The sequence below is a fragment of the Ailuropoda melanoleuca genome, chromosome 16, assembly GCF_002007445.2.
Source record: "Ailuropoda melanoleuca isolate Jingjing chromosome 16, ASM200744v2, whole genome shotgun sequence".
NCBI classification, from domain to species: domain Eukaryota; kingdom Metazoa; phylum Chordata; class Mammalia; order Carnivora; family Ursidae; genus Ailuropoda; species Ailuropoda melanoleuca.
This window is the reverse complement of record NC_048233.1, coordinates 56208228-56220426: the sequence shown is the minus strand read 5'-3', so window position 1 is coordinate 56220426 and position 12199 is coordinate 56208228. Positions and strand designations below refer to the sequence as shown.

General features: G+C 36.0%; 1 protein-coding gene across 3 annotated transcripts in view; it reads right to left on the bottom strand.

Annotated features, from left to right (window-relative positions):
- LUZP2 (leucine zipper protein 2) overlaps positions 1 to 5603 on the bottom strand; it is a 466696-nt gene extending 461093 nt beyond the window's left edge. Inside the window, exons 1-2 of one of the 3 annotated variants that reach the window (XM_034645483.1) lie at positions 5494 to 5593; positions 3269 to 3352 (exon numbers count right to left, since the gene is read on the bottom strand). Coding sequence is in view for 1 of the 3 variants with exons in the window: in XM_019793075.2 (XP_019648634.1) it covers positions 5494 to 5555 (62 nt within the window). In the remaining 2 variants the exon portion in view is untranslated. Of the gene's footprint in view, positions 1 to 3268; positions 3353 to 5493 lie in introns of all 3 variants that reach the window. The other 2 variants (XM_019793075.2, XM_034645484.1) reach the window with 2 other exon arrangements.
- Positions 5604 to 12199: the final 6596 nt, after the last annotated feature.

The following is a 12199-nucleotide window of genomic DNA, read 5'->3' as shown; positions in this document are numbered from 1 at the left end:
TCATTTAATCATCAGAATTTCTTGGCAAAGCTATGAAAATTTTATGATAAAATACGTGCAAACTAATTGAAATTAGATGACCTCTAAAGTCATTTTCAAAATTAGCTTAGGGATAATGCTTTCATGTGATGATTCTTCAGACATAGCTGAGTTTCTTCTATATCACTGGTTTTCAAATTCTTCTCAATAGTAAAAAAAAAAAATCTGTGTTATATATTTAGAAAAATTAAAAGAAAATGATTTCATAGATGTTAACAGATTATGAAATCAACTGACAAGTAGAAAATAAAATTGTAGAACCTTTATATCACTCCTGCTTATGCAGTTTTAAAGCACCTTTTATTGACACCTGTGCTCTTGGCTTTGATTTGATATTATGTATGTGCTAGACATACAATTAAATTTTAAATAGATATACAGGTAGCTAAATATGTACTTTTGTGCCAAGTCATATTCTATATGATAACACAATTTTTCATGGTGTTTGCCAAAGTGCACAGCACCACCCAGGCACTTTGCCACCAAAACACTTTTGAAAGACCAGCCTAGTAACAAGGTAACCCTCATTACTTCAATTGCTTCCTCTCTTCTTTGCCAATATTTTCTTTTAGACAAAAACTGTAATTCTTGTTAATTTTCTGTCATTCAACTGACTTGTATCCAATATTCACCTATTTTTCTATGTCCTGATCTATCACAGATGCAAACATTTTGTGAATATAATCAAAGTAACAACCAGGCTAAGCCCTGGTTGATCACTTACTATGTCCCAAGAAATATGCAAGCTCTTTTCCTAAGTAAACTCATTCATTCAGTCCTTACATCTCAGGTGTTTTCTACAGGTAGTCTTATTTTCTTCATGAGAAAACTAGATAGGATAAGCAATTTACCTAACGTCACATGGTTAGCAAGTGCTGCGGGATGCTAAAGTTTATTACAAAATATTCCTTCTCTTACTGTCCTTGAAAGTGGAAGTTACTCCTGATACTTCTTCAGTGGCATTATTCACTGTTTTCTCTATTCATATCTAGAACTCTAAAGTGTTTGTTGCTGTTTATCCAATTTTGCCTTACCACTATTTCTGTACATGACTAGATTATGAGGACATGCATCTGTAACTAATATCTTACTGTCCTGATGCCTGACACATTGCAGGCACACATTGCAGGTGTGATAATGAAAACATCTCAGACAACTTCTAAAGGTTATGAAGTTCGAATGGATTTTTTTTTTCTTTGCTGGAGAAGAAAACTTAATATCAAATATCTGTTTAATCAGGTTAAATGATTTAGCCACATTTATTAAAGGGATTTCCTTTAGAGGTCAGTCAAAAACAGGCTCTCAAGCACACGTACCACACACAAGTGCTCTCATGACACTCTTGAGAAAACACTGTATCATTACAATCACATACCCCGCAGTAGTGTCAGTGATTTTTGCTTCCTGATGGGTAGGTTAAATTCTTCCTTCCAATTCCATGGAGTTTGGTCTGGGACAATTCTGATCAAATCATTAATGTTTGAGGGGTCTCTTATTAGTCATGAGTGGAATTTAGTCCATAAAGATAATCCATAAATAAGTCATTTTAAAAATTGCCATTGGAAATAGGCAACTAAGGTCCAGAATTGAAATTTGGAAAGTCAAAAATTTGCTTGTTAATATCTTCTTAGCCTATGTACATAAGGCCATATAAAAGTGTGTGTGGCAAGACTCACTCCATGTGGGGCTTGGGAAAACAAACCCACAATTACCTAATATCAACCTGTGGGGGTGGGTGTTAAGGAAGACTGCTTCCTACATCAAATTTATTTTCTTAATTTTTTAAAAAGGTGCTTATTGTGATTCTAGTCTTTATCCTATTAATCAGTTTAATTCTGAGGTTAGATTAAGGCACAGAGCAAATAAGAGCCTAGAGCATCTTTAATATATAGTATCATCTAAAAATAGACTCCAAAGTGAACATGTGGTATGACTGCTGATCAGAGGGCCCAGGAGAGACCTCTAAGGTGACTCCTATAGGGAGGACTCTAAGCTACCATCTGCCTAAAGTTCTTGCGTGATGGAAAACCACCAGAAGTCAGTAGACCTTCATTCCTCCCCTGCCATGTTTCTCTCCCCATTAAGTCATTTTAAACTCAACAAACCAAAGGCATCAAGAGTAGAATCACAGCATAAAGGAACAGAGGTTCAGCAGACTAAAGCACAAGCCTTCTCCAGCACTCCATGGGTCCCTTTTCACCAAGAACTTCTAAAGATTTTTTCACCCTACTATTCCTTTCAATACCTATACTCCTTCTTTCTGAAGTGAATTGCTGGCTGCCTTGGAATAGCAATTTAATACTTCTACAGAAGGAAGCTCTTTAAAAAGTAGAGTCATTCTACTCTAAAGCTATTAAACCAACATATGTTCGCTTTCTTTGACCACATTTATTTGTGCACAGGTTAAATGGCTTTCTGCATTAGCTCCATAATTTATAACATTAACTTGATGTTTTGAATTTGTATGGACTTTCTAAACAGGAGGGACAATATACAGAAAATTAAAGTTCTCTTTTTAACTCTACAGGGTTTACATAACCCCATAAAGTTACCCCAGTGAAACAATTCTTGGTTATTGTTGATGGTGAACATTTAACTTTTTTTTCAAGACAAAGTAACTGAAATGTTGTTCACTATGGTGAAAATTATGGAATTTTTGGCCTTCAGCATCTAAAATTGTTACAAAAATGTGAAGACGAAGAGCAAATGAAAACAGAAAGCTATCCGAAAAAATTCATATTTAAAAGACAAAATTGTTTAGGGTTTTCATCTCTGTGGATAGAAAACTATTATATAGTAATAATCTTTCCCTACTTGCAACATGTGTTTTAGTGAACACGTTCCTTTAGCTATAAAACACAACTAAACTTTAGGCCTCTTGGGAAGATAATCACAGTATGGTATTAAAGAGCTATGCCAAGAGAAAGGGATGTTGAAACAAATACAATTTTTTTTTGCATTAAGAGTCTCAGATCCACATTCATAACACTTTACAAAGAACTTGATGATAAAAGTGATATCATCCAAAGGCTATAAGAATATCTAACTACCACCGTTTGCTAATGCTTTCAACATGATTTAAGCATGTGAAATGCCTCTTGCTTCACAAACAAAACCACTAAGTAAGACATCTTTGGCTAGAAAACCCACTGTCACAGGTGCTCATGGCTGAGCTACAGTTTTTGTTTTTTGTATTTTGTTTTTTTTCTCAGCAGGACAATAAACTCACCTCTACTGATGCAACTGTTCTTACAATCCTGTTTAGTTGAGCTTCTAGTCTGCACATGGACCATATACCTACAAGAAATCTTACCTATCACAAAGAGAATGGCCTTCTGTTAGAAACCATTAAAATATCTCTTCTTGCAAAATGACATATTTGATAGTACCATATTCATTGTCAAATTTGCTGTCACAAGGTAATCTGGATATCCAGTAAAATAAGTTAGTACACAGTAATCACAAGACAGGGCACTGATTATGAAAAGTTTCACTTTCTATGAAAAGTTTCACTTCTTTAAGCCCAACATGCCCTTTCTGTTGAGTTGCAAAAAGGAAAATTTAAAGACCTGACAAAAGTTTTTACATACAAACGACAATGCAGAAGTTTCATATCTAAAGTAAACTAGGAATGACTAATTCTAATTTTTGTTGTAATAAATGTGTTGGATATTTAAAAATTTTATCCTAATAAAAATTAACACTTCCATAAAAGGAAAGATGATGGCTCTTTGTATTATGTAACCAACACTAAAACTTTAGAAGCTAGAGACTATCAGCTTCCTGAGCCACTTAAATGACAGCATCCTTAAGAAGCAAATGTACTTTTAGAACACTAGAGATTTTCACTGTCTTTAAAAATCATTGTGGGCTGGATTTCTATTGTTTAAATATGTATTATTTTGTGCATATGATGTCAGGCACCTACTCAAGTGTCCAAACTTTGAGAATTTCCTTTTTCTAGAAATCACAATTATTAAACTACAACACAAGAGTTCGGAGGAAATGGCAAGACACTTAAAAAAGATGACTGATGTACAATTTACATTGAGTCATTTAGAGTTAACCACAAATACTAAAATGGGTTCTGTAATTGGAGCAAGTTACTATAATACTGGGAAACAAAGTGATTTTAAAACCATCTGCATTTTGTGAACCGAAGTGACAAAGCAACCCTTAGAAAAAATTAAAATTAATATATATATGTATATATATAACTCATATTCCATTTTAGTCTGGGAAAGTCACCTGGGCTTTGTCTGAAAGGAAAGACTAAGTTTATGAACAATTAGGGCTAAATCAAACAGTCCTCACTCTAAAAGGAAAGTCTGGTTAGAAGAGTCTGAAAGAGGATGTATAGATTAGGAATGGAATCAAGAATTCTACTGCCTAATTTTTATAGATAATGAGTTTTCTTCATTCTTAATTTCAGAATTTGATATAACCCTGCTTCCCCTCTTCATTTTCCATCAGATGCACAATCAGATAATGTTTCCATTCACAGAGATTTGAAACGATCCTCATGCTGAGAGGGTTATTTTATTTTATAGTAGCCAAGGGAAAGAGGTTGCTGCCAATATGATGTTAAGGGCATACAGAATAACGGCTCAGTCCCGGGCAATGAAACAGACCACCTTTGTGTTTCTTTTGAGGAAGAAGAATGCAAACCCATCACCAACTTTGGGACTTGATCAACAGTGGGGAGTCACAAAACTCTTTTCAACCACTGCATTTTAAACCTCCACTAAAAATAGCTTCTCTGTGCTGGGGCTTAAAGTCTCATCTGTGGCCAGTGACAGAGTACAGTACTTAATTGTTTCTGACTAGGGTCTCTGCATCAGCACTCTGAGAGTGTCTTCTAACTTTTAATCGCCTTGTGTATTCTTTAATTAGACCTGTTCACAAGACAGCCAAATGAAAATGCCTACCACTAAGCCCACTCAAGACCTTAAAACAGGCCATTTCACAAGTCCAGGAACTTTTATGCAAGGCTTACCATCTTCCGGGATGAATCATTTTTCTCTGGTCCTGGTACCCTAAAATCAGACACACTTGGAGGAGGTGAGCTCTGTGGCTATTAAGACAGCTCTAATGTAAAGACACTGCCTGGTGACAATTCCCTCCTTGTCTCTCCATTTCTTTTATTTTGGTCTGCTACTGCCTGTTATCCCTAGTAGGAGGGCTGGAGGAAAACATGTTTTCTTTGAAAGGGAAAGCGCTTAGTCCTCTCACTGGTAGGAACACTAAGACTTTCTCTAAGGGCTAGGATAACTAGAAAAGGGCTCTACTCTCCCGGAACGATTTCAGAGCCCAAAACACAGAGGTACCCTTTAACTTAGGCGGGGAGATGCAAACAGCTTAAGTGTCTGTCCTTGGCCCCCACAAGTGACCTGCAGTAGGACCAACCCACCGGCAGCGCCCCTTGACTCCGGTCACTCACGCTCCCGGACTCACCTGGTGCTGAGGACCAGCGCCGGCAGGAGAGGCAGCAAGTAGTGCGCGGGGCTGAATTTCATGCTGTCGCCTGCCGGGGTCCTCCTTCCCTCGCTGCCTTTGCTCTCCCTCCTCCTNGATGTGAGACAGAATTCACTGGGAAAGACTATCAGACGCTCAGAGTCCCAGGCAGGTGTCCCTCACCTGATTACACAGTGTTTGGGAAAACGTCGCTCTAGAGAGTGTTTAAAATATTCTAATTAGAAATGCATAATGATCAGCCTGATGCAGATGAAAGAAAAGCAGGAGTGAACAGTGTGCACAAACGGACCCTGAGCCCATAATGCTACACTGCAAGCTTCTTAGTCCGTAAACGTGGAATATAAAGAGGTTTTGGGACATAAGTTAGGACGTCTGCTGCTTCTGGGTTTTGAAGATTTCTGGTCTTCCCTCAGTTTCAATCTGTTCCCTAGTACCAGCAGCTGGCAGTGGGGTTCAAGCTGGTGGCCCAATTTCACTCACCTGAAGGGGTCCCTTCCTTCAGCTGAGGAAACATAACCGAGGTATTCATCAAAATGCTAACAGTAATTAACTCAGAGTGGTATCAGGGGGCAGAAGACTGTCATTTTGTTTTCTATATTTTTCAAGTTTTCTATAATAAACATCTGATATTAAGCTTTATTTTGAAAAATTAGTAAAATAAAAATTCTAATGCAAAGTAATATTTTTGTAAAAGCAAGTCTGGAAAACAGCTAACTTCGCTTACTGAGATGTTCAATTCTAGGGTCCTTACAACCTGGTTTATTTTTGATCTTCCAGCAGTATTTCTTGGTTAAATGTTTATAAGGTACTTCTTCATACATTATTACGTTGATCTCCTCCAAAGCCATCCTAGAGAGATATAAATTAATATTGTCCCTATTATACAAATGAGGTAACTGAAGACCATGAAAATCTAGCTGGTTTCTTTTTTTAAACAAAGAATTTGATTCTTTTAAATCTTAAGCAAACCCTACTGTTGCCTGGAACATTACACCTAGTACAAATAAGTCCAGTGACTAACACAAAGCTGATATTCAATAAAGGCTGAAGTGTACCAAAGACCCTTGGGGACAAAGGTCAGGTGATCAACAGGAATTCCTATCCATTCCATTTTTTCAGGAGCAAGACATTTATAGTAAAATTTAGATTAAACATCCCCTTTAATCTAATTTTGAAACATGATTTGTAGGAAAAAATATTTGTTATAAAGCTTTATTTTAAAAGGGTACAAGTTTAAAGAATTAACCATCTAATGTACTGATTTGTTTTTGTTTTTGCTTTTAATGGGATTGAAGTTTAAGACATTTATACAGAACAGATATTGCTTTAAAATCCTAGACTACTAAAACAGAGGAGTAATAACTTTTGCAAAATACCAGCCCCTTGGACAACAGGATCCACAACAGACAGAACTAGGCATATATAAAAATGAATGCATATGTGAATTACATGTCATTTACAAAGAACAATTGCACTACATTCTGCTAAAACAGAACTCTTGACTCCAAAGGAAAATATGTATTTCAGTTTGCTCCTGTCAAAATTATTTAAAAATAGATTTCCTGCTCAGTTTGGAAGGTGATCATTTGAATTACATTCTCAACAAAAACATATGACTACTTGGTAATAAAAAAATACATATACTAGGAAATAACACTTGTAGAACCCATTTTTGTTTACATAACATGTTTGCGTTCATTGTCATGTGGCCTTAATTATAGGAATCAAATGTACTAGTGATTTCTATTATCCTCCTTTTCTGCAGTTGAGGTGACAGATACAGAGTGGTTAAATAACTTGCTCAAGGTCATTCCGTTACTTATACAGTGGATAACATTCAAATTCAGTCTGTATCACTTCACAGTTATTTCTTTGAGGGAAATTTTTTTAACACACCTATATAAGAAGAGACATTCACCAACTTAAATTGTATTACTTTTTATTAGCTGTACAACATAAAACAATAGACAACTATAGATTGTCAACCAAGAAAGGAGAGTATCAGAATGAACTTTGTTTAGGCTGTGTCTCACAGTTAAGCTGTGCCCCCGTATTGGATACCAATAAAGAACCACAAAGTTTGTTGGCCTCTGTGCATTTTCTACAAGCAGAAAAAAAGACATTGAACTTAGAAGGGCATGCAAGCATCAGGGAAGCACATTTGGAAAGTGAGCGTAAGTGAGATTTTGGAAACTCCTGCAGATTTAGAGGACTGAGGTACTATATTCTGAATTCAAGTATAGATCTGCCGCTCAGCAGAAGTCTTTTCTTCTTGGGAAATTACAGGACCGTAAGTCTCCATCACCCACGACACTCTGTCCACACTGTCACAGGAAAACGCAAATCCAGAATTGATTTTATGGCTTCAGAGAATTGGTGTATGAATTTTAAAGATGGAGCAGCACAGACGGCAGTTTCACTTAGCTGAAACCCCTTGTCCTATGCTGAATCCCAACACAGCTCAGTGAAAGTTGTTTGCAATAACTATACCCGAGTCTGGATAAGGGACATCACGAAAGTCAATTCAGTTACAGAGAGAGGCTAGTCTCCATAAAATTCTGGGACTGGGAGATATAGAAGCTATTTTTTAAACAGCATTAAGATACCAAAAACATCACTATTTTAAAGTGTATAATTCAGTGTGTTTTAAATATACTCAATAAGGTTATGAAATCATAATCATCTAACTCCAGAACATTTTCATCTCTCCATAAGAAGTTCCATCCCCACTACTCACTGTTCCCCTGCTTCTTCTTTTTCTCCCAAATCTTGACAGTCTAATTATGGTGTCTGTAGATGTGCCTAATTCTTGGCATTTCATATAAATTGAATCCTAGTATTTGTGGGATTATGTGACTGGTTTCTTTCCTATTTCAAGGTTTATCCATGTTGTAGCATGTATCAGTCCTTCATTTCTTTTAATTGCTGAATAATGTTCCATTGTAGGAATGTGCCACATTGTGTTTATCCATTTATTAGGATTGTTTCCATTTTTCAGCTATGTACATAACGCTGCTATGAACATTCACATGAAAGTTCCCATGTGAACATGTTTCCAATTCCCCTGGGCATATACCAAGGAGAGGAATTGCTGGATTATATGATAACACTTCATTTTTTTTTGGAGAAACTGACAAACTTTCCCAAAATAGCTGCACCATTGTTCATTCCTATCAGCAATACATAATATGTTAATTTCTGTATAGCCTTGCCAATACTTGGTGTTTTCAGTTTATTATTGTAGCCTTTATTGGGGATGTAAAGAGGTATCTCATTGTGGTTTGGATTTGTATTTATCTGATGATTAATAATACTGAACAAATTTTCATGTGCCTATTGGCCATTCATGTACAATTTCAGGAGATTTGTTTATTCAAATTCGTTGCCCATTTTAATTAAGTTATTTGTGATTTCTGAATTGTAAGTGTTCTTTAGACATTCTGGATACAATGCCTTTATTAGCTATCTGATTTATACATGTTTTATCCCGATCCATGGGTTAACTTTTCACTTTCTTGATAGTGTCATTTGCAGCAAAAAGTTTTTAGTTTTCAGGAAGTCCATTTAATTTCCCCTATGTAATTATTTCTGCCATTTATTCTCTTTCAAAGTGCTAATGTTTTCTTCAATTCTTCATTTCCTTTTGTGCTCTTATACTAAACTGATATCCTCTAGAGTTTCGCCCTTGATTTTCCTCTCTTAAAATTCTGTATTTTTCCTCCTGAGGTAAACTTATCATTTTATGACCATTACCATTTCTAATATGGTTATGAGTCTAAAAAATATATCTCCAGCATAGACTTCTTCACTGAGTCCTCACCTCAGTTTCCTCTGGGTACGTCAAAGTCAATCACACTAAACTTCTGTTCCTTCTCTCTGATCAGCCTTCTGTATATTCCCTCCTACCTCCATCAACTCAGTCACCGAAGTTACAACCCTGGGAGTCATCCATTATTTTTAACCCCTTTCTCCTACATTAAGTCAATCACCAAGTTCTAAAGATTTCACTTCCTACGAATTTCTCTATACTGATTATCCCACCCCGATATTGAAACTAAATTAAAAAGAGTCACCAGAGCTCCATTTAGAGTTTATCATCTTGATTCTGAAGTATATTTCTTGCTCTCAGGTATATTTTCCTTAAATCCATTCCCCCAATATGACCTTCCTTAGCTGCAAATTTCTATAGTACTTAAAACTCCTAAGAAACTATGCTCAGTAATATTTTCAATACATGTCTTTTCAATACATGTCTTTTCAATACATGTCCCTTGACTTCCATATTGTACTCAAACAGGGTAACAGATGTTTTCCTTGATATGACTTTATAATGTTTCATGTTACCCCCTTTTGCTGAAATGTCCCCTCACTCACTCACCCGTAACTTACATTACTCATTTAAGACTCATCAAGGCCATCACTTCTTTCTAGAATACTTTCCCTAATCCATCAGCTGTCACAAACTTGGTACAGTTTTTCTTTATGAGTCTAGGACATGTGCCGGATTGCCTTGATGATGCACTTACAATATTACTTTATCATTATAGTTGCTGTTCCTCACTACACTACAAATACATGAAGAATCAGAGACATTTCTCATTTTACTCTGTAATAAGGAAGGTGAAAGATACTGTAAAAATCGTATTTTTATGTATGTATATTCTACGGCAATCACTAATTTTTTTTTTAGACATCTCTAGGCCTGAGGGTTGAAGACCTAAAAACAAAATAAGGTGTTTTATGTAGTTCATCAAAAATGTGTTTCCTATTCTCATATTCAATGTTTCATTGTTGCTAATGAAAAACTGTCTACAAAGAAATTTCCTCTAATAAGGCTATTTATTTTTGCCAAATACACCCTAAGAAAGAGAAGAGGGATACAAGAATATAAGTGTCTGTGCCCATACAAAACCAACCAACCAACCAAACAAGAAAATCAAAACCAAAAAAAGACCAAACCTTGTACTCTCCAGTACTTTTGAGCTGAGTCATCCGTATTAAATGATTTTGACCTACAAAACTCCCCACCTTCTTAATAAATCATCTTTCTGGTTCACATGAATGATGAGAAGTCAGTGTAAGATCTCTGGAATGAGACTTCAAGAAGAAGAAAGGACCCAGGGATCTCTTCTAGCCTATACTGGTTGTCCTGGAAATAATGCTATACTCCCTCTTTGCTAGCATCATGGTTTGTGTGAGTTGTCCTGGGACTAAGTCTATTTACCTAAAGGAAAAAAAAGAAAAGAAAAAGTGGTAGCAGAACAGTTGCCCTGCTTCCCTTTACCCAAATTTACCCAAATGCAGGAGATACATTGTAAATCTGCTTTTGAGAAGCAATTATACTGGGAATACACCAGGGTACTGAGACCTCAATTAATCCTCTTGTAAAGTCTTTCATAATGAGCACAAAAATGCTTTAATGTATAAATGTTTAAGTTTTTTAAAAAGTATTTTCATATTTTGCTATATATTTACAAAAGAATCTGGTCTACCCAACCAATGCACTCAGTTAAATTCCACCTAACCTTTTAAATCAATGGCATTTCTTATTTTCTGAGAGTAAGTATGTGTTTCCTTTTGCCACACACAGTTGTCTCTGTGAATTTCTTCAGATACATTTAAGGCCCAATTTAGTCCCTCTTTTATGACTATCTCTCATTATAAAACCATTGCTAAACCAAGATTTCTAAGGCATAGCTTCTCCTTGCTGACTGTATGTATGTAACATTAGACATATGGTTTTCAAAGACATCTTCTCATCCAACATTATATTTAACTCAATATAATTAATCATGAGAATTCTGCTTCTAGGCAGACTTGTCCTTCTACTATAAACAAATATGAGATTTGGAAAAAAATGAGAGGACTCTTTTCCTTCATAAATATGAAGAGCAGGGTACCAGAAAGCAAGCCTATGCTCACACCAGCTTTCTCAAGAGGAGCATCTTAACTACCATGGAGCAAGGAGGTAAAGTACAAGGAAAACAATAGTCCTACTGAGTAGAGGATGCAGAAATCAGAGTTTTGATTTCCTAAAGTTCCTAGGATTTGTAGAAAATAGTACCAGAGAAGGAGATGCTTTGCAAAACAAAAACAAAAACAAAAACCTCCAACATACTGCATGGCAGTTTGCCATAGGTCCTTGGCCAAGAGCTGGGCTGCATAAACACAGACCAGACTCTGAAAGGCCTAGTTCTGCTAACTTGCAGTTGCAGTGAGTCTGGATTAGAGATACCAGAGTTTTTTAACTACTCTGGGATATCAGATTCTCATCTGGCCAGAATGGAGAAGCCCCAACAGCACTTTATGAACACCTCAAGTATTTTGTTGAGACTCACAAAAGCAGACTCGGAGTAACAACCATGCCTTATGATAAGAGACATAGCTTAGAACTATGAACAAAACTAATACAGATTCACCATTACAACAAAACAAAACAAAACAAAACAAAAAAATGGCCTGACAGTATTGAAAAGAACCATTAGTAGCTTAACTATCTACAGAGGAAAATTCAGCATCCATTAAAGAGGACACAATTTAGAATCTCTACAGTATATCCAGCACAATGCCAAGCATGTAATTATTAGAAACATAAAGAAACATGGAAACATACTCATAATCAAGAACAAAAGCAATCAGTGCAAACGGAACTCAAAGCAACACAGATCTTGAGATTAGTAGATAA